The sequence below is a fragment of the Rhizophagus irregularis genome, chromosome 9 (assembly GCF_026210795.1).
Source record: "Rhizophagus irregularis chromosome 9, complete sequence".
Taxonomy (NCBI): Eukaryota; Fungi; Glomeromycota; class Glomeromycetes; order Glomerales; family Glomeraceae; genus Rhizophagus; species Rhizophagus irregularis.
Window position 1 is genome coordinate 4158689 of NC_089437.1, and position 23218 is coordinate 4181906.

Genomic DNA, 23218 nt, shown 5'->3' on the forward strand with positions numbered 1-23218 from the left:
TATATATCATACATATATCAGGTACCTGATAGGTATACTATATATATAAGTACCCGATATGTGTATGATATGTGTATTATTTGTGTATGATTTTCTACATTTTGAGTACCCGATATATGTAAGATATGTGTAGGATATGTGTAGGATAGACCATTTTTTTACCAGTGAAATTTACTGGTGAAGTAACTAAATTAAAAGATTAGTAAATATTATGCATATGTGAAAAAATAAATATGAAGTACTATAATATTTTGCTATCTTACCTTTTACGTCATCATTTTGAATTTGTTCCTCAATTAAATATTTATCTTCTGTAACATACCAATTCAAAAATAATTGATCAAAATTTGAACTTGTGAACCCAGTACAAGATCTATTTAATCTTGGATCTATACCTCCATCTGCTAAATGTCGAATTGCAAATAAAGTATTGTAACGTTTTAATAAATCCAGGTCTATAGTTTTGCAATTAGTTTTTGGTACCATTCCTTTAAAGATACGATAAACCATCTCTTTTATACCAACCTGAGAGTTGACAAGTGTACCAAAAGTTTTAGCATGCATCAAAAGATGCATATTAATATGTATATTTGGTAAGTTAACAAAACTTGCAAAAACCTATAAAAAAACAAAATATTGTTAATTATTGAATTATTCCATGTTCTGAATTTCAAATTTATAATTATACCTTTGGAAGAATTAAAAACTCTTCTTTAAGACATAGCTGTAATTCCTCATAGCTATCTAACGTAAATTCCTTATTAAAAACTGCTTTCATAGTCTTTGCAACTTGTACCCAACAAGATATAATAGCTTTTAGCACTAAGCTAATTCGAGCCACATCAATCCTTTGTCGAATAGTGGCTGCTTCATTATTTTTGAGGCTTGATTCCTTTAAAAATCGATTTAATAAAAATGGCATAATCATAGCTAGTCTAAGAAGATCAGACATCATAAAGCTATTGTAATGACTAATTGGATTTGGTAGACGAGACCACTTTTTTGGAATTTCAAAATTTTTCCAAATTTTAACAAAATCATCCTCTCCTTCTTGTGAAAATAATTCACAGGTTAGTTTAGTACAATTTTAGCGAAGAATAGGTATTTGCATTAATTCTTAAGCTAACAGCTGGTCAGAAAAAAGGAGGAGTCTTACCCAATATTCCTGATACTCCTGATATCACCCAAGAAGGAGAACCAGACACAGTGAATACATGTCAAATTTTACCAAAAAAGACTATTAGAGATTTGGCTCAGCGTATTATTTGGAATAATCTTGGCTGAAGCAGAAGGTGTTATAGCAAAAGCCTTAGCTGAATCTGCCTCCAATGCTAGCGCTGATTTATCACGAATCTCTAGGCTTCGAAGAGAATTGTGAAACCTCAAAGTCTCAGAAAAAATTCATATCGGCGGATTTGTTCACTTTTGCATAATGCTAAATTTTGAATGATTTTCATAATATCTGTCACCCAAAACCATTTTGTAATGTTATGAAATCACCTGATTGAATATCACTTAACTAAATAATAAGTTGAGTGAAAATCTACATTTGCGAAACTTAAATTATTTAACGTAAAATAGACACAAAAAATCCATTTCATTAACAAAAAACCCATTTCTTACCTGCATAGTATTTTTAATGTGTATTATTAGAAAGTAAGTATGTTTTAATAAAACAAAAAGTAAAATAAAAATTTATATAGACACAATAGCTATGAATATTTATAAAAGTATTCTAAGACTCATTTAATATTTAAAAAATTTTTTTTTATAATAACTTTCATAAAATTGTCCATTTTTTGCATTTTTCAAAACATATTATTAATTCTTATTTATCTTGCTGTAGACAAAATAGGAACTTTTATATTCAAACAAATTGTAAGTATATGTATTATTGATTTTTACACAAAAAAGATTTAGAAGCTATTGTATAAAGTGAGATTCCACAACAGATATTATCAGTATTGCTAAGAATAATATTTATTGTATTTTGGCTTAAAAGAACTATTTATCAAATTTATCTAATAAAACCAAATAAAATTTTTTTAATGTTCATTTCAGGTCCTACTGCGTAATAATTTATGTAACAAAAGTACCTTAAAATAAACATGTTAATTAGAGGGTGAACAAATCCACCGATATGTATCTCAGCTACATTGATTCCAGACATAACCCGCTCAGCTAATAAAATCCAAAAGGAGCATAGTAAACAATGTGAAGATGAAGGGATTGATTATCTGGACCACTTCTCGTTAGAATCAGTTAAGGAGAGTGAGATTGGATATGTATAATGTATCCAAAGCCCTTGGCTTACAAGCCCTTGCTGATGTAACGATAATGCTTTGCATCCGTCCTGCTGAAATAAAAACCTTGCGTATATCTAATGAAGGTGTAACTGGATATGCAAAAAATCGAGGACAACAAGTCATTCCTCGAGTATTTAGATCACTAGAGAAGAATAAGGAGCAAGCTAGAGAATTGCTTGTATAAATTCAGGAAGCAATTTCTTCTGGACAGTTACGAGACTCTAGAAAGCCCGGAGTGTTATGGTTTAATACATTTCTGAAAAAAGATGAGTTCCTTCCTGAAACTGGCAAACCACTACTTCCTAGTTCTTTGCGCAAATTAGGGGCAGTATTTGCAGTCATTTTGAATTGTGCGAAGAATTTATCAGAGGCTATGACTATTGCCAGTGAAGCACTTCACCACAGTCCCGACAACCATGCCTCTCCTGCAAAAAACTATACTATAGTAAATTATTGCAAAAGAGGACAACCTCATGATCAGGCAAAGGCAATCAAGATCTTTGATGAAAACTAATCACATATACTTATCGAGTTCTTGCGGAAAGATCCCAAATTAAAATGCATAGAAGTCGGTGATGGCTTTTTTACAAGGCTTGAGGAGGAAAAAATCACTGGTGATTCATTTCTCAAGTTAACCGGATGGGAATTTAAGGAGTATGGAATGACATTAAGACAAGCATTAGAACTTGAGAATTATATCAAGGGGCTGGGTGAGTGATTAATTTAGCCGGCGCTTTGCATAACGTTATGCTGAAAATTTAATGAGCCTTGTTCTTACAGACATTATCTTTTGATAACAGGTGTTCGAGAAATTATAACAGATTTAACAGATTATATGACCAAAAAATAATTAGTATTTTTATTCGTATCATGTAACGATATAGTCGTGCGAAGCGCCTTAACGGCCAATTTTTTATGTATTATTACCTAGTATCCGGCAACGATTTATTTCATAAATAAAGTATTATTATTATTATTTTATCGAACGTATATGAGAAACGGGTCACGTGTAATGATGCAATGCCTGTGCTACATAAAAACCTATATTAATGCCCAGTATTCTTTTTCCCGAACAGAAAATTTTATCTTACTCCGGAACGTAACACTATTTTTTATCCGAGCCTATTTCCACTATAAAAACGTAACACTATGTCCACCTCAACATCTGAACACGACTCTTACTTGGTTGAGAACTGGGATACAGAAACCCTTATCGATTTTTTGAAAGAGCAGAACCTCAAACTCGATGATAAAAAGCACTATGATATTCTTCGCAAGCAAGAAGTTGACGGCCAGGCCTAACCAAAGAAGAGCTTTTAGCTCCACCATACAATTTTCCCGGTGGGCCCGCAATAAAACTTGCCAAAGAAATTAAGGCCCTCAAAGAAAAGCCGAAGCGTGCGTTCTCCTCGTACCGCAGTTTGAGTGAGGTATTGGCAAAATATGACATCGATGGTAACGGTATAGGCACTATTCGTCAATTTCCGCCGGTAAGTTTATTAAACGCCACATAGACTAAGAATTTATATGTAACCACTAACACCATACATCCTTCTAGGCAACCTACAAACTCGATGATGGTGATGAGGAGTTGGTGCAGTGTATAAAGGAAATAAAGCGTAGGTTGGGAAATATGGGAACCTTACTTGCTGATAGCAACGAAGCTATGCGCTGTGAATATATTTCAACCATCCTCCACGCCTCGCTATATATCGTCAAAAGAATAATATCTGATAAAGAGCTTACCTTGGTTCCTCAGCTCGAAGTCGTTGGTGAAGAAAGTACTGGCCGGGTTGACTATGCAATCAAGACCCTCGAGGAGCTTATTTGTATAACGGAAGGGAAGTTACATCAAGTAACCATGGGCTTTGCCCAGAATTTGGTCCAATGTGAGAGCGCCCTTCAAGTTAATAAAAAGAATAGGAAACGTAAATCAGGCGATGCGTTTGGGGAAGACTTCGACTATATATACGGCATCGTTACAACAGCCTCAGATTGGTATTTTATTCTTTTCGCATCGGATGGAATATCAAGCACGAGCAAGGACCCTATCAATATCCGATTTACCGAGTCTGCCTTGAAGGAAGGATCGGAGGAAGAAAAAGATTTGCGTAAAAATGTGAAGCAGGTTATGGAGGTCATCGTTGGGTTGCTGAAGGATAGGCTGGAGTGCGTGGATGAAGAACCGGATAGGAAGAGGGTTAGGGTAGAGGGTTATCGTTCGAAAAAATAATCATGTATAATAACATAGACGTCATGTATCGCGGGCTACGTCCCGAACATTTGTATTTATTTTTTCATGTATTAATAAAAAATTATCTTGGCAAAACCGTATCCCTAGGATATGATCAGCCGAAATAACCTACATTTTTTTTCTGATTTTGAATACTAACATACAGAACATAAAAATATTATAGGACATGCAATCCGAAATAGATTTATTAAAGCAACGCATTACTGAGCTTGAGGCTAGGAATGTCGAACTTGAGACTGAAAATGCTGAGATTCCTGAACTTAGAAAGAAACTTGCCGAGATACCTGAACTTAGAAAGAAGCTTGCTGAGGTTGAAGCCAGGAATGTCGAGATTGAGGCCAGAAATGCGGAGCTTATGAAGCAGATGATAGAAGAGAATAACCGACGTGATGCTAGAATTGAGAAATTGGAAGAAAAACAGTTGCAAAATGATAATACTCCTAATAACATCTTATCTAACTTCAATTCGGGTGCGGTCCATCATGAAAAACCGTTAGAGGAGAAAGAGATGGATAATTTCTTGCTTGAGGCTCATAAGAAAATCGTTAGTAGTGAAATAAAGCAACGCAATAAGGAAAAGAAGCTTCATACTGAAAGCATGGCATCTTCGGGACAAGAGGTTGCGAAGAAATCAGGCCAAAATAGTCAAAAGAAAAAGGGCACTGAGAAAATTGTTCAGGTGATAACTGATGGTATGATGGCAGAGCCATCCATTCAGGATAATATAAAGCATCAAGAGTCGAATTCCTCCAATTCAAAAAATTCAAAAGCATTGCATATGACTGAAATTTCAGCGACGGCCCGTCGCCCAAAATGCTCTTCATCTCTGCTCGATTTAGCGAAGCTATTTGATAAAGCATCAGATGCCGAATATCGCACTAAAAAAGCCAACGAGGAAGAAATCTTATGCTGGGTTAACTTTGGGAAAGAATTCATGGTTCACTTTAGTGAACTCGTGGAAAATAGCAATGGCAAAATCGGAGAGAAAAAAGCAAAAGGTATAATTTATGATGAGATGTTAGAACACCTTGTCACCATTCGTGAGAAGAGATCAAAAGAAATGGGTATACAGCTTCCAAAAATCTCCCGTAGTTCTCTAACTAGAAGGACTCAAAGGTCTATGAAGCTTGTTAGAATAATCGAGAAAATAGGTATAGATAAAATTAAGTATCTTAGTGAATATAGTCCCAATTCCATTTCAGAGTTGACTAACGATCAAATTCAAGAGATCATAGAGAGGGTCCCAAAGGGACCACGGGATAATTCTGCAGAGCAGGACGATTTTCCAACTCCTGAAATTTCAGCCGGAAATCTTGAGACTAGCGAAAAAATCTTGCCTGAAGAAAATTCATCATTATCAGCCGATTTGGAGGATTATGTAAAAACGCTCACGGGGGATTTTGACGATGAGACTGCTTATTGGGGTACACCATATGAGAACGAAGCTAGGGTAGAGAAAGAAGAGGTGAACGAGTCCCCCAGGGTCCAGTCAAACGATGATGTGTATTTTAATGAGGAAGTCGATCATGATTCCACACCCCATCCAGTGAAAGAAACGAGTGACAACGATTCTGAAGAAGAGATGCCAGACGAATCGGATGATGATGAATACGATAGATACGGTGGATATAATGAATATGGTGAATGTGATAGAGGTTATTATTATCGTGACGGAAGATATGAAAGAAAAACCTCCCCAATGATGAGTCCTATTATCTCTCCGGTAACCGATTGTCCTATAAATTTATTACTACGTTTCTTTTTTCCGAATCACGTGGGTGCTTAGATATCGTACTTCTGAATATATCATGCGCAGTAAGTACGTCATCTCTACTTCTCCGCAGTATATGTTATGCGCAGTAAGACGTCATTGAATTATTAGCCAGTAGATCCTGCTTCTATCTTCACGATTATCACATGACACAGCATGTATTGGCAAACTTTAGAAAAAAAACTAGAATAGATGAATATCGTTCGAAAAAATAATCGTGTATAATAAATAGTCTAAAGTCATAGAATGGCATCATATATTCAGGGCTAGTCCCGCATCATGTAATTTTTTTAGCTTAATGTATTGTAAATAAAAGAGATAAAAGACGTTTAGGCCACTAAGTAACCCGAGCAATGTAGTCAAATATTTTTCTCGTGGCGATTCAATGTACATACAGTACTAATTTTTTATTACTCGCATGTCCTAAATTATTGGGCAATAAGATTGCAAGCGAAGATCCAAGGACTTTTATTCTCAAACTTTCTCGCATATTCTCAAAATTATTACGTATATTATTATTAAAAGGGCCCCTTGATGATCTTTACATACGGACAGCGTAAGGAGAGGCGGTTGATCAGATTTTCGTAATGCGATCATATTATCGTAATTTCCCCAAAAGCGTATTCCAAAATCGATCCTGGAAATTATATAAAAAGGTGAAGTCTCAGTTTGTGAACTATTTTATCCGCCTTATGCAAGTAAAACAAAAAAAAACAAACGAAGCTAATCAAACTTACCGTTATATTCATCATTAATATCTACAATCAATCAAACGAGTATATTCCGTAAAGTAATAATAAGGTGGGTTTGATTATTGATTGGCTAGATTCCGGAAGAACGTCATCACGATATTAATCGATTTTCTCACCTATATAGATGCTCAAAAATAAAACGGACATACTACCTTTCTTGATCCTTTTAATATTCGTTGAGAAAATCGGGATCGCTGACACCGTCTAATCAAATTGCTGTGGCTGATTCTCGAAGTCTAGCGCAGTATATCGAATAAAATTTTAATCATAAAAATAATTCCCCGTGATGGGCATCATCAGCGCAGTGAAATTGTGGCTTTGCCTGATTCTCATCACATGTCTTATATCAAACATCTGGCGCAGTAAATCAAACAACATCCAAAAAACATTAAGCAATAATTTTCTCAAATATTTGGCGGAGTGAAATGCTACAAAAATGAAATATCATGGTAAGAATTAAATGAATTGTAACGTTAAAAATTATGGGCATATACTTATTTCTATTCTCTGATTCTATAGGTTCGAAATTAATATATCATGGAAAAGTTCTCTTACGGAACTTAATCTTTTACATAGTCTATGTGAGTGGGAGTGAAATTAGTGATATAGATAGACGTAGTTATGGGTGTGATAATTTATTTCGGAAATCTAATGTAGTAAAAGAGTATGAGGTGAGAATCTCGTAGTTAGCAAAGTAGATAGGCGTATAGATAGAGAAATAATTTTATTAGCTATAGATATTTTTCGAGCAAAGAAATAAATTGATGCTGGGACTCGCATTAAATGGCCTAGGATCCGCGTACTCCCTCCCTCTTTGATAGCATCATACATACATTTCGTTAATTAATTCTGTAATTTTTAATTTATCTTTTATCAACAAAACTGATTGATGTATAAATGAATACCTTAAATCAATACTATAATCTGAGAACCTTACATTCTTTGAATTCTTGGCGAATTTACTGTCAAGAAACCCTCACCCCTGTAAATTATCACTTGGGGAGTGGTTAGGGACTTAACCCAGTCTTTCAATTCAACATCAGACACGAGTTCTGATGGAAGCATAGACCATAGCACATGTTATTGCCATCTTTACATAAAGCAAAGATGTTGCATCACCGGTTAGGGACTTAACCCAGTCTTTCAATTCAACATCATAACACGAGTTCTGATGGAAGCATAGACCATAGCGACAATGCAAGTTTCTTGACTTCATTGATCAGACATAAAAAATTTTTTGCACGCTTGTTATAACAATGTATGACAATGTTTGAATTCGAACTACTACTGCGGAATCTCTGATTCGAGGTTACATCGGTAATGATTGGATAATTTCGCGACTCGCGACGCGAGCAGTCCTATTATAAGCGTTATAGCCTTATACTAGTAGGGATGTTAACGGTTCGGTCCATCCGGTTTTCGGTCCAAAAACTGGTGGTTTGAGTACAAAACCGAACCGTTATAGGTTTAGAACCAGAGTTTGAACCGAAGTTTGGACCGAAGTTTAGACCGAAGGTTTAGACCGGATATTTATAGTATTTTATACAAAATTGTGTAATGCAGATCATGAATTTAAATATATCAAAAAATTTTTTATTATAAGAAAAAAAATTACCAACAAAATTTCACATAATGTAAAAAAAAGGAAAAAAAAAGACATATTGCAAGTATTGATTCAATTTTCCATTCTTTCTTTTTCTGATATCCAATTTTTCATGCATATAATTGCCCTTGCCGTTTCAGGATCTAACCTATTTCTAGTTTTTGAAATAGTTAATCCCGAAATTGAAAATGCCCTTTCTGATGGAACCGACGTTGCTTGGATTGTTAAATAATCCTTAGCTATTTGAGATAGTACTGGGTAATCCTTTTCATAAGTTTTCCACCAAATTAAAGAACCTGTATTACTATCTACTGGAGAATTTAAGTATCGATCTAATTCATCATGCGATACTTCTTGACGAATATTATTTGGATTAAGTAAATTAAGAAAATAATCACGAGATGATCGTGCTGGTGCTGATGGTATGGTTTGATTATTTAAGGGTAAATATGACAAATATAATTCTTGTAATTTACTAATAATTTCAGTTATATCATTATGACTAAATAATGTGGTTTTGTAGCGTGGATCTAATATTGAAGAACTGAAGTAATGGAAGATTGATTCAAATATTTGTCCCAATAGGCTTTCAATTTATTACAAATTGCTGATGCTATTGCCTTTTGTGTATGGTGATTTCCTCTTTGATAATGATCCAATTTTTTAAACATTCCATTAAAAACCAATCTTATATCACCTTGTGTAGGATTTTTTGATGATGATAATAAATTGGTTGCTTCATACATAGGTTCTAATACCTTTGCTAATTCCTGTAAAAAAAAAAATAATAATTAATAAATATATAATTATAAAATAACATAAATAATAATTTATAAAATAAAAAATACCTTAATATGTTGCCATTCAGATATTGTTGGAAATAAATCTCCAAGTTCTTCAACATTTGTTGTTGCAAGTAATTCTGAAACACCCTGCATTAAGATTTGTCTATTAATCATAAAATATGTGGAATTCCAGCGAATGTCTATATCTAAAATTGGTTTAAGAAATTTAACTTTTTTAAGGGTACAAATTTCTGATAATTTATCCAAAAATAATGGTGAATTCTTGATTTTAACAACAAATTGACGAAGTTTTTTGATTTCATTTCCAACATGACTCATTCCTGCTTTTACTGCTAAATTTATAATATGTGCAGCACATCTGTAATGAGTAAAAGCCATATTATTAAACTCCTGATCTAATTCAGTTGCTAGTTGATTACCACATGCTATCATGTTGCTTCCATTGTCTGTAGTTAATGCAAGAATATTATTACTGATATTAAAGCTTCTTGAAGAATTTGTAAAAGCTTGCTAGTAATTAACCCAGCTGTATGAGAACCATTTACAGGAATTAAATCAAGTAAGAGATTTTTTAATTCCCAATTGTTGTTAATATAATGCATTGTTACTCCAAGATAACAATCTTTTGAGATTTCTGAAGTCCAAATATCAGTAGTAAGAGAGATTTTTGAGTTAATTTGTGAGACTTCATTAATTAACACATTTTTTCTCATTTTATAATTTTCTATGAATTTTTCCTTTAAGGTTTGTCTGCAAGGTAAAATATAGTGGGGATTCAATTTATTAATTAATAATTTGAATTCAGGATTTTCAACAATGGTAAAAGGTTGCAAATCAGTTGCAACAAAATCAACCAAAGAATCTGTAATAGGTTTAGATTTTGATGGAGAGTAAGGTTTAAAACGTAAAGTAGTTTGGCGGGTTTCAGGTTTTTTATAATGTGATGGATGTTTTTTAGTTAAATGACGTCTAAGTGTAGATGTTGGATTACCAGGTGAATAAAGTTTTGCACACAAAATACACTTATAGTTTGTAATTAACCAACTTTTCTCATCTTGAATTTTTTGAAAAAACTCCCAAACATCTGCCGACAATTTCTTATTTATAATTCTTTCATCATCAGATGCTTTAAGGAATCATCTGATAAATTATTATCGTCATTTTCAAAAACTCCCGACATAGTTGTAATAATGCAAGGTGATATAAAAAAATGTAAGAATGTAAAATCCATTATTCTTTTATTGTAAAAAGTTACGTGTGCAGATACACGTAACCGTTAATTGAACCGATCTAAAACCGGTTCACTAAACTGGTTTCTATCAGTTCAGTCTCGGTTTGGTTTGACGTTTGAACTGAACCGAAACCGGTCCTATGATTAAACTGCGGTTCGAACCATCCAATCATAAACTGTTAACATCCCTATATATTAGTGTGTAACGAGTTTCCATCCCTGCCGGTTTTCGTTCTCTAATAAGTTATAATTTACAATGGATAGAACTAAAAAATCAAAAAGTACTCCTGTTAGGTAAATGTTATGGAAAGTTGCTTTACTTTTTATGTGTTATTTTTGTAATTAATTTCATGATTTCTTTCAGTACTCAAAAATGCCGGAAAAAAATACACCAAGAAACTCACAAACAGAAATTGATTCGTGCGAAAAACTATACTCGACAAATTCGCACTCTTGTAAGTATGATGGTCAGTCTATGAAATTTCTCATGAAAATCTGTAACATTTGCCATCCTCTCAACTAGGGCACACATACGAATACTATGCTTAATGATCGTGTAAGTTTACCATGCCGTCGTATTTTGAATTGTTTTGGAGAATAACTTATAACTTGCACTTTTCTCAACTAGACTGAACATGACCGTAGAATGTTTCGTCAATTGGTAAGTTAATTAAACCTATTTATGTTAAATAAAAATAACTATATACTGTACATTGTTTTTATCAATAGCACAATATTGAATATCATCACAATACTGATTTGAAATCAGCAGAATCTCCTTCTCCGGTAAGTCCTAAATTGTTTGTTTTTATTCTTATTTGATACAAAGTTTGTTTGACCTTTTCCATAATTTGTATTGTGCTATAGAATATTTCTCAAGACTTTGATGATTCAACTGAGGTAGTAGTGTATTTTTTTCGTTTGCTTCTTGTAAGCTAGCAGAAACTTGTCATCTTGTATTTTAATACTTAGAGTGATCATAAACGGACAACTAAAACCAAAATTGAGCACTACTTCTCGCGACAACCATCTTATAATGTGAATAATAATGAGGAATTGTCTGGCACCACCTTGGTGCCAGATGATATTTCTAATATTCAAGAGCAGTATCTTCAGTCGGATGGGTGCGTTACACCATCACCATATAGCCAAATGTCAAAAAATTCGACAGTAGAACTTCCAAGAGTAGAACCTAAAAGTGCAATACTTGTTGACATCGATAATAACCCGTTTTTTATAGAGGAAAGCGATGACACTTTAGCAATTGACGACATCTTATGTGATCTGACCTTTAAAAATGAAGTTTCAACCAATGATGTTTTTTTAGAAGAAAACAATATATCTTTGTTATTTCGTAATTATCAAAACCAATCACTGGAGATTGCAAGAAATAAGGGCTTGTTTGTAGAGACCAACGTACATGAAATCTTGACCGAATTATGAGAGGTTTTTTTGATGACCCAAATCGACATATTGTTGAATGGCTGAATACTGCACTGGAAGAAAGTAGGAGAAAGTCTGAAGGCCGGCCAAAACAACCCGATTTCACTAAGGTTGCCTGCCGAAACTAAAAAGGAAATTCCGAAAGGTTTCGGCCAATAAAATCAAATGCCGAAAATGCCAAAATTAGGCCAAAACTCAGTCTTAATTTTGGCCAAAATTAAAATTCGGCCGAAATTATGACATTGTGTCACGTGACGTTACACCGATTTCCAAAAAAGGAAATTTTATTTCCCAGTAAAATTGGTGAAATCAGTTTTACAAAGGTTACATAAATTTCTAAAAAAGGAAATTTATAATGTCGATCATTTTCTGGCCAGAATTATACCAATAATTTCGGTCAAATTTTGGACTTTTGGCAATAATTTCAGCATTATAAATTTTAGCAAATTTATTTTTGATTGCCTAAACTTTTGGCTACAAAAAAGTTTTGGCCTTGGCCTAAATTACCTAATTTTGGCAAGCAACTTTAGATTTCACAGTTTCGGTCATTCATCAGTTACAAAGAAAAGCAGTTTTATTTGTAAGAGAAGTTAGTCTTCCGTCACAAAAAGATAAGGTATTTAAAAATTGTAATGATCTCATCTGCCTTGGTGTTTTCATGAAGGACTGCTTAGATTTGGCGATTGACAAGGGTGCCGATGTGAAAGTAATAGGTTTTTAATGTGTTGATAAGACAAATAATAAAATGGCTTTACTCTTCCATATAATTCTTTTTAATTGATCCTTTTGATTTCCTTTTGTAGACTACAAGATTGATTTTTATATAATGGATTTAGTCAAAGGAATATATACCATGCTTCATGTCGGACAAATAACATTTTCCGCTTTAATAAAAATGCTCTCATTTGTTAATGAAATAGATTTGCTTTTTAGAGTGTGAGAAATATTTTGGGAATCTTTCAACATTTTGTATACAAACCTCTGTTATCCAAGTCCGCCATTAACAAAAGTATCATTTAAACAGGATACTCTAAAATCTTCAAAGTTTCAACAATTGGTTCATAAGACTCATAATGTCAATAGGTCATACCCATTCTGGTATGGACGTTTTTAATGTTTTTAATATTTACTGTACACTAGTGTTCAGACCTGGGTTTTTAATGGATATATAGGTTGATCTGTTAAGAGAAATACAAACCCGGGTTGGTATTTGCTAAGGAAAGTTTAACCCGGTTTCTTATAGGTTAGTTAACAGGTTGATAACGGTTGGCTAACAGTTGGCTAACGGTTTGATAAAGGGTTTTAACAGGTGAATAACGGGTTGCTTAATGGGTTTTAACAGTTGGATAGCGGGTTATTTAAAGGGTTTAACGGGTTAATAATGGTTTCTTAGCAACATTTTTATCGTTTTAACTTTCAATCATTTATTATTTTAATATTTTTATTACTATTATTATTATTTATTTAAGACTTTAAGTTTAAACATCCAATGAATGCAATATTGCAATTAATGCAATAGAATATAATTTTTATTCATCAGTTGGATAAATTGTATCAAAATTTGATGCATTTCTTTTTAAGAACATGATTTTTTTGAATAAACTTGGTTTCATACATGTTCTTTTATTTGTTAATAAATTTTCAGCGTCAGAAAAAAGATGCTCACTTGCAGTTGAAGTTGCAGAAACTGCTAAATATTTTTGTGCAAGGTTACATAAAATAGGAAATTTATCCTGTTTTCCACTTCATCATACAAGTGGATCTGACGCAAAAGGAATTTCATTAAGTTGTAAATATTCCTCAACTTCATCAAGAGCTACTACATTATCTTTAATAAGTCGTTCCATTAGTAATTTTCTTTTGAATGTGCTGGATGCACCAGATGTACTGGATGAATCAGATATACCAGATACGTCAGGTGTATTTTTTTGATTATTTTTTTCTTGTTCAAATAGAGTTCGTAACTGCTGCTCAGTATGAGATTTTTGAATTGATGAAGTAAAATCAAGGCTTTTAAATCTAGGATCAAGTATTGGAGAAATTAAAGCATCAGTAGTAATTGTAGGATAATACTTAATTAAATTTGTATATAAAATTGATTTAATTTCATTAATTAAACCATAAGTATTAACCGATTTATTAATATCATCATTTGGTATTTCATCTTGATTCTCCTCATCAAATGCATCACCTGTTTCTTCTCTATTAATATTTTGTGAATCAGTTTCAAGCATTTTAATTATTTCTATTATTAATCGTGAATGTAAACTGCTTGTCACATATTTACTTCCTCCTAAATCCTAATTCCGTTGTTGCATCTGCAAATGTTGATAATACCTCTATTATATCGGCAAGAAAATCCCATTCCTCATCTGTAATCATTATTTGCTTTAATCTTTTAGCATCTTTTTTTGTATCTAAATCTGTACTAATTGAAAGAGTATTAGATAAAAGCTTAATCCATTCTTTCAAATATATTAAACGTGACTAGGCAAGATAATTTGAATTCCAATGAGTGGCCACATCATTAACTAATCAAAGATATTTGGCTGTATCTTTGGCACTCTAAAAAAATTAAAATTTAATATTATAATTATATATAACTATATAAGAATTTATAAATTATTATTGAAACTTACAATTTGTTCATTGGATTCTAAATTTTCATCTTTATTTGCATTTGGATATTTTTTTGAATATCTTCTAAGTGTTCAGATTGTTTGGGACGCATAAAAAAATCAATTAATCTTTTCACTCGTAAAATTAATGATTTTGCTGGGATTAGCCCTTTTCCAATTATTAGTTGTAAAGTGTGCGCCTTACATGCTTGCCATTTAATTGAATTCATATCTGAAATGGTTTTTTTCATATTGGCAGCATTATCAGTGGTGATTACAAAGACTTTTTCTCGTAATTTCCACTCCTCTAATGTTTCTTCTAAACTTTCTGCAATATGCTGAGCCGTGTGAATATAACGAATATGATTAACTGTTAAGGTAATTTCATTAAGTACAAAATTGGAATCAATATAGATGCAAGTTACTCTAATGTAACCTTGCCCATTTTTTGCGGTCCACATATCTGTGGTTAATAATACACTCTTTGCTTTCACCCTAATTTTTTCAATTAATATTGGCAATGTGAATTTATAGGATTTTGAAATAATTCTCTTAATTCCTTTTTCATCTGGAATTATAAAAGCTGGATCTAATTCATTAATCAATTTACGAAATGAAAGACTTTGTACTATGTATAATGGTTGAAGATCTTCAGTTATCCAGTTGGTCAAAAATTGGTGAAGTTCACGTTGCCGACTTTCTTTATGCTTACGAGTATGAACAATAGATGTAATTGTTGACTGATTTTTCTATATTATAATAAGATTATTAATTAGTTTTAACAGCACATAATCCATATATAATAAAAGATTAAGAAAAATACCAACATTCTTCATTCTATCATCCTTTGTTATATCATGTTCTGATGATAAATGATTAATTGTGTTACTGGTTAAACCATCATTAACATGAATAGCTCCACACTTTTTTCCATCTGTACTTAAAATTTTACACCTCTTAAGTGGTTCTCCTTTATCACTTGTTTGTTCATTAATATCTACTTCTTCAAAATATTTCCACATCCAACTTGATTTTTTTTGACTACTTTTTGCTTTCTTTAATTGTGGCACTTCTTCAGGACTTAAAGGACGAGAATGATCTTGCCTTATATTAGTGATATCACTTATAATTATAAAGAATTAACGATGTGTGTGATAATATATTAATATAAAATGTAATATAAAATTAATAAAAAAAAATTAAAAAAAAAGAGTTATTTTTTTTTGACGATTTTTTTTTATTTGATGTGATCGGGCAAAATACTTTTTCTTTCCAGTGAATACTACCAGAAATAGTACTTCTTCATAAACTATTTTGAGATAATCCAATCTGGTTTTTAACCTAAGAAAGTTCTTTACTTTATTGCACAATTTTTCCATTATTTCCATAGTAATTTTGACCATTTTGGTCCAATACTCTTGTTTTGAGATTACGCCTTTTTTAACATCGTAAGATAAATTGCATTTCTCATAATAGAAATTTGGGCAAGTAAGATATAGGGAATCTGTATCACCATATTTTATCCCAAAACCTTTCTTTTTCACAAATTCTGCAACGAGTTTGATATTTTCTTGTCCAGCCAAAGTAACACCTCCGGCTAGTTCAAGTTAGTGTTTGGAATCATGTAACAGTTATTCGAATAACTCGAGTATCATATAATGGGGCCACAGTACCCCGGATATGATACAGATTTCAGAGGTTTTGACCTTATACCCCCCACCATTGTGTGAGTTTTTATTATTAGTAGATATGTATAAAACTTATATAATAATTGGGTATTTATCATGAGTAATACCTAGGTATCTATTAAATTATTTTAAATAATAAAATCGGTAGAAAATGGGAGTTCTTTTTTGTAGGGTACTGTGCATAGGGGGGTACTGTGGCCCGCAAAATACGGTATATTCGAGTATTTGAATAAGCATAGTGGTTATTCGAGTATTCATTTAGCCAGATATAGTATAGTTAAAATTCTAATTGCGTATTAAATCCTTAAATTTAACTGAGTTAAAATCATAATTCAGGCTAAAAATTATGTAAATCATTACTATAAAAGGAAATTTAATTTATTCGAATATTATTCGAATACACTTTATAAATTTAAATGAATACTCAAGTATATTTGAATATATTCGATTCCAAATACTAGTTCAAGTATGTAAAATGGGAAGTCACTTTGGCCAGTTACACCATAGAATGAATTCATATACAATTTAATGGCTTTCTGCTTTAAATTTAGAGAATTATAATTGAAGCAGGTGGAATCATATTCTTTCCTAAAATCATCATATGACAAACCAATGAAAGGATTCAGGATGCTGGCTATTTCGGCACGCTTCTTAGGTTCGCTTTGCGAACAAACATCTTCGATTGCACTTGCTATTAAGATAGATCTGCTGGCATCCATTCTACTTTTTAACTAATCCCATATATTCCCTTTTCTTTTCAAGAGGTTTTAGCCGGACCTTTAGTTCATTCTGTATATTGAGTAAATTTTCCAATATTTTTGGAAATAAACCTTTCTGATCAGATTTATTTTCATGCCATATGGTCCAGGCTCACACAGGTTTACCGTCATACTTGAACTCAATACTGTAAAGCACTTTATTCTCTCTCTTTAGTTTATCTGCTTCCAAAAGTGTTAAGATCATCTTCTCGGTGAGAAGTTGTAAATCATGATTATGCTAGGGTATAAGGAAGCGAAGTCTAAACTCGTGACAGGACATTTATTTTCAAGACCTTTCTCTGGCGGAAACACATACGCTCCTGGAAACTTTCCAGATGCTTTCTGATTGAAAATTTTTGTAGTATATCTGTATATAGAATATCTGGCGCCCAAGTTTCAGCATCTAAGAAATTAAATACTTTTGTTCCTATAGCATAGTGTTTCGATCCGGATAGAAACCGTTATCCGGATAAATTAAAAAAATTATCCGGTTTTTATCCGGATAATCCGGTTCGGATAAAAATCCGGATATATCCGGATAGAAACCGAAATCCGGATAAAAATTATACAATTTTTTTTTTGTAAATCAAGAAATTTATAGCATATATTAGATTTAATTCATAGCATAGATTTAATTAAATTCGTGGCATTTTGATTAATTTTGTGGCTTAAATGTGTGGCTTTGTTAATTAGTTTCGTGGCACCTATTTAAATAATTTCGTAGAATTTATTTAATTAATTTTGTGGCTTAAATTTATGGCTTTATTTAATTATTTTCGTGGCATTTGCTTAATTAATTTCGTAGTGTTTATTAGTTTAATATCATAGTATTTTCTTAATTAATTTTGTAATTAACTTCATTTATGTCTTTGTTTAATTATTTTCGTGGAATTTGTTTAATTATTTTCGTGGAATTTGTTTAATTAATTTCGTATTATTAATTTCATGGAATTTATTAAATTTGTAGCAATAAAATTTTGTAAAATTTTACAATATTAATCAGGTAAATTTATTATTTAGACCTATTGATTTATGACAATTATTATTTGTTTATTAAAACTTTTACAAATAAAATCACAGTTAATTCAGTTCTAACTTCTAAGCCATAATAAAGATTAATAAATACTGTACATTCCCTTGTTGAATTTTTCATAATTTCAATTAAAGTTTATTTTATTGAAAGCTAAAATAATTCACAAAATTATGGAAAATAACAATGATCAAGATTACATTATTACCTTAAGTGAAAATGAAGGTTCTAGTGATGAAATTGTTGAAATTACTCCAACACCACTAGCAAAGCAAAAAAGAGGACGTCCTGCAAAATTATCTAAAGCCCTTGGAAAACAAAAAATGACAAATACTACACTAGAATCAACAGATCGAGCACCAAATGATTCAAATCCCTTTAAACAAACTGCTGCAATAATTAAACCACAAACAAAAGTAAGTTGGGTATGGGATTATTTTATTAAAAAACAAAATGATAAAGGAGAAATACGTGCATATTGTCAGTTTTTATTAGATGATGGAGAAAAATGCTCAAAAAATTACAAATATGATGGGTCTACAGGAAATCTCAGTTACCATCTTGTTAAACATGGAATTATACCACCTCTAGAAAGCGGCATTATATCACCAATGCATACTCAATCTGCATCCAATAAAAATGGACAAAAAGAAAAAGAATTATCAACACTACGGTGGATTTTACTTACAACTCAACCATTATCAACCATAACTCAAAAGGCATATATTGAGCATATGTATATTATAGATCCACAATTTACAGTTCCTGGAGAAAAAAAATTAAGAATGATGATTGCTCGCAGTTATGGGTATAATAAAGAAAAATTGAAACTGCTTTTAAAAACTGCTCAATCAATATCTTTAACTACTGATTTGTGGTCTTCTCGTTCAAAACATGGATATTTAGGCTTAACAGCAACTTGGATCAATAAAAATTTTGAAATAATGGATGTTTTGCTTGAAATATCCTATTTTCCAACACCACATACTGCAAAAGCAATTACTGAAGGTATTAAAAATGCTATGCAAAAGTGGGAAATTGAAAATCTTGTTGTATCAATAACAACAGACAATGGAGCAAATGTAGTAGCTGCTATTCGAGATTTAACACCAATTAAAAGACTCTCATGTGCTGCTCATACTTTGCAGCTGGCAATTAGTAAAGGATTAAAAGTTGTAGAAAATTTGGTATCACGTACAAAACAACTAATAAATTTTTTTTCTACTCAAAAACAAATTGAACGATTGATTAAAGTGCAAAAAGAGATTGGTTATGAAGAACCATTACATTTAATACAAGATATATCTACTAGGTAAATATTTTAATTCAATTTAATTATTTAATAAATTTTATCCTAATTTATATAATTATTGTTGTTTAATTACTTAAGGTGGAACTCTTCATATTTGGCATGGGATCGGCTGATTTTTCTTCAATATGCTGTGCTTCAACTTAGTGTAAACTTGTCTTGTTCTCTTATATCTGAAGAAAAAACTGATGGAATTAGATTAAAAAAAATTATGATAAAAGATAATGAATGGGAGTTATTAGATGAATTATGTAACATTTTGGCACCATTTGAGAAAGCTACACGAGATTTTTCTGGAAATACTTATGTTACATTAAGTCAAATGTTTCCTATTATTACAGATCTCACAAATTCTTTAAAACCATCTGATAATTCATATGAAGTATTAGAAGATTCTGATGATAATACTATTAATTCTGATATAGTAGAAGAAGAAAGTTCACAAATTGAAGTAGATTATAGTAATATTTCAGAAGTATTAAAAAATGTAAAAAATAAAATTTATTTAGGTTTGAAACATTATTGGGCAATGCCAGATGAGTTTGGCATTATGGCAGCACTTTTGGATCCAAGGTATAAAGATCTTAATTTTATAACTGATGAAGAAACAAAAGTAAAAATTCATTCAAGTTTACAAATACAATATGATCAATTAAAGAGAGAAATGCAGCAACAAACTAGTACTCCACCATCACCCACAATTTCAACAATTTCAACTACCTCAACAAGTTCAACTCCTAGCATGAGATCTTTACATGAGCATCAAGAAAGACGTCAACAAAAAGTAAAAAAAGTGTTTCAAACAAAAGAAAGTTCTACTTCATCATCAGCAATAGCTGATGAAATTACTACTTATTTTCTTTTACCAGTTGCTAGGGAAAATAAAAACCCATTAGATTGGTGGAAATCAAAACAGGAAATTTTTCCAGTTCTTTCTATTATTGCACGAAAATATTTAGGAATTCCTGCTACTTCTGTAGCTTCTGAACGACTTTTCTCAGATGCGAAACAAACACATTACAGCAAAAAGAAGCTTATTGGATCCTGCTTTATTAGGTAAAATGGTATTTTTAAAACGTAACATGAAAACTATGGATCATATTAATATATTTCCACCAGATTTGGATGTGGAAAATAATGATTATGTGGAAGATGAACACGAATTGGAAGAATTATTAGATGAATGATATTACATTTTTCATTATTATTTTTATTAAATGTATTGAATTTTATTCTATTAAATATTTTTTATTAAATGTATTGAATTTTATTTTATTAAATAAAGAATTTTATTATAAGAATATTTACATGTTTTTAATTATTAAATTATTCTATCATATACTTTGAAATAAAAATGAAAATTAAAAGAACTATTATTTAAGATATTTAATATTAAAAAATTTTTTTTTTTATATTTTTTATCCGGATACCGGATCTGACCCGGATATTTTTATCCGGATAATTATCCGGATAAAAACCGCGTTTATCCGGATATCCGAAAAAAATAAATTATCCGGGTCCAACCGGTTGGACCCGGTCACGGATCGAAACACTACTATAGCATAATAATGTGAGTCGAATAATGATATATGAGCAATTGAGGCCACCTCTCTGTAATCATTTATAACATTAGATTTGACCATGAGCTCCTGGCAACGTAAAGCATCTATAATACAATAATTTGTGATTTCGTGCATATGTTTTTTGAAAGAGTCAGAAGCCCTGTCTTTTGCTTCTGAATAATACTTCCATAATTTGCTCATAGGCATATCAGCTTTGCCATTGAGACCATATTTTTCTAAGAAATATCTGAGTAACCTTTTCTCAGAGCGAGAGTGGAGTTGTAAGAAGTTCGTACAAACATCGATCGGTACACACCCTGAAAGTTTAAGAAATAAAGATTCGAAAGTCAAAGTGGGATTGATTTTGATATTGATGGATTCTCATCCTAACGCTTTTTTGGGATCTCTGTCCTCTTTCTTTATGTACTGGTCCCTTCTGAAGAAACTATTAGTTAGTGGCTCCCCTTTTCCACCAAAATAATTCCAAGTGAAGATGGATTCGACATCAGCTTTCTTATATGGGTTTGCCGACATTTGCTGAACCATCCACTTAAGAACATTTAATTTGGTGGCCTTTTCTACAATGAAAGGCCAATCGTATCCTGAATCATTAAAACTGAGCTAGATATCTGGGGCAAAAGATTTTCAACATAAAGCGAATGCCTTTAAGAGATTGATCTGATTCCTGCATATGATTGTGATCAACCGCAAGTCCAGTTTTGTTTCTAAATCGACTAAACATATTCTCTCTAGAGGAATTGGATTATCTTTCCAGTGAAATAAGGTCATACAGATCGTAAAAACTTGGAATATGTCATTTTTCACTTCTGAAAAGTTCTCTGATCCACGTGAATCATGTATTTCTATGTCTCATGTTAGAACCAATGCTCAATTGTAGGTAAAGAGAAAAGATGGAAAGATTTTATAAAGTGGTTCAAAATTCTCTATAGGGTGAAAATTATCAATGTGGACATAAAATGCATGTGGGCAGTGATAGGATCTTACATAGTAAGGTGCACTGTAATTATATTTGTAGTTGCTTATAGACCCCACTCAGAAAGTGGTATCCTATATTCTCTCACAACTTTACGATAATATGTGCCTGTATCATCTGAAGCTGTCTCTATTTCATATTCAGAATCAACCTTTGAATTGTAGCTTGAGATGATATTGAGAGTAGTAAACCTTTGGTCTTTATTAGATGTAACAATACGGAGATACAGCTTTTTTTCTGCATGATAACCATGGATATGGTACGCCTTTATACATTTCTTTCGGAATAGACTCATATTTACGGTACTTCCATTTTTGTCTTTCCCAGTGATAAGTATGTCCTTTATTTTGGACCAGAATTTAGGAATGCTCGTATTGTCAGAAATACAAATATCGAAAAATACCTTGATGCCAGTAATAGTGACAACTGTTTTCTGGCCATTAATAAGATATCCATAGAGGCGAAGTATATAATGGGAAATTTGATTAATATATTCTTTAGCTTCTTCTACAACGGCTGGCATGAATAGAAAATCTCGATGATTTGCTATTTCATCATTGAGAGTTGAAGTCGACCCCTCATCATTTCTAAGAACTAAATCATCACGAGTTGGAATACTCATCAAGTAATTCTCGCTGGAGTATTGGATAACTTGGCCAGCTATTTTATCTTTTTCAGCCTCTGAGCGAAAAGGGGCGGGCGCATCAGAGAGAAACTCTGAAAGCTCAGTTTGGATCATGGTATTTTTTTCAGAATATGGTAACTAAGTATACCCTGAGTTTTAGTATAATACCCCAACAAAAAAGTTTAAAATAAAAATTAATATTATTATAGACATTAAAAAAATTAACTGACTGAAGAAAGAATAATATCAATAGGCAGTAAATACATTTGCCAGTATTTCTCTGATAAAGAAATAGTTTGTGAGAATAGAAGTACGTGACCAGAAGGGTGTAATATTCACTGAAAAAGACAAGTCCAACACCCCATCCGTAAATAAAGGTATAGGCAGAAGACCGACAGCATCAAAATATAGATATTGTAATTTGCATGTAAATAAGTCCCATTCAAAAGCAAATTATCACCAGAAGAA

General features: G+C 32.0%; 6 protein-coding genes across 7 annotated transcripts; 4 read left to right on the forward strand and 2 right to left on the reverse strand.

The window, feature by feature from the left end:
* Positions 1-389: 389 nt before the first annotated feature.
* Positions 390-952, reverse strand: OCT59_029969 (uncharacterized protein; the record flags this gene model as incomplete). Its single annotated transcript, XM_066146341.1, has 3 exons — positions 390-404; positions 484-618; positions 689-952. The coding sequence occupies 3 exons, from the start codon at positions 950-952 to the stop codon at positions 390-392; spliced, it is 414 nt and encodes a 137-aa protein (XP_065994995.1).
* A 1331-nt stretch (positions 953-2283) lies between these two features.
* OCT59_029970 (uncharacterized protein) lies at positions 2284-2820 on the forward strand (the record flags this gene model as incomplete). Its single annotated transcript, XM_066146342.1, has 2 exons — positions 2284-2436; positions 2497-2820. The coding sequence occupies 2 exons, from the start codon at positions 2284-2286 to the stop codon at positions 2818-2820; spliced, it is 477 nt and encodes a 158-aa protein (XP_065994996.1).
* Positions 2821-4452: 1632 nt separating this feature from the next.
* OCT59_029971 (uncharacterized protein) lies at positions 4453-6346 on the forward strand (the record flags this gene model as incomplete). Its single annotated transcript, XM_025308312.2, has 1 exon — positions 4453-6346. Exon 1 carries the CDS (start codon positions 4727-4729, stop codon positions 6344-6346), a length of 1620 nt encoding a protein of 539 aa, XP_025188887.2. The 5' UTR covers positions 4453-4726.
* Positions 6347-10979: 4633 nt separating this feature from the next.
* On the forward strand, positions 10980-12166 carry OCT59_029972 (uncharacterized protein; the record flags this gene model as incomplete). 2 transcript variants are annotated; one of them, XM_066146343.1, is made up of 8 exons in its annotated part: positions 10980-11017; positions 11088-11178; positions 11247-11279; positions 11352-11384; positions 11453-11509; positions 11591-11623; positions 11696-11829; positions 11895-11919. In XM_066146343.1, 8 exons carry the CDS (start codon positions 10980-10982, stop codon positions 11917-11919), a joined length of 444 nt encoding a protein of 147 aa, XP_065994997.1. The 2 variants fall into 2 exon arrangements, with proteins under 2 accessions (XP_065994997.1, XP_065994998.1); XM_066146344.1 differs by having other exon boundaries at positions 11696-12166.
* A 1748-nt stretch (positions 12167-13914) lies between these two features.
* Positions 13915-14548, reverse strand: OCT59_029973 (uncharacterized protein; the record flags this gene model as incomplete). The annotated part of the gene is made up of 2 exons (XM_066146345.1): positions 13915-14368; positions 14454-14548. The coding sequence occupies 2 exons, from the start codon at positions 14546-14548 to the stop codon at positions 13915-13917; spliced, it is 549 nt and encodes a 182-aa protein (XP_065994999.1).
* Positions 14549-18433: 3885 nt separating this feature from the next.
* Positions 18434-18851, forward strand: OCT59_029974 (uncharacterized protein; the record flags this gene model as incomplete). The annotated part of the gene is made up of 2 exons (XM_066146346.1): positions 18434-18676; positions 18756-18851. 2 exons carry the CDS (start codon positions 18434-18436, stop codon positions 18849-18851), a joined length of 339 nt encoding a protein of 112 aa, XP_065995000.1.
* Positions 18852-23218: the final 4367 nt, after the last annotated feature.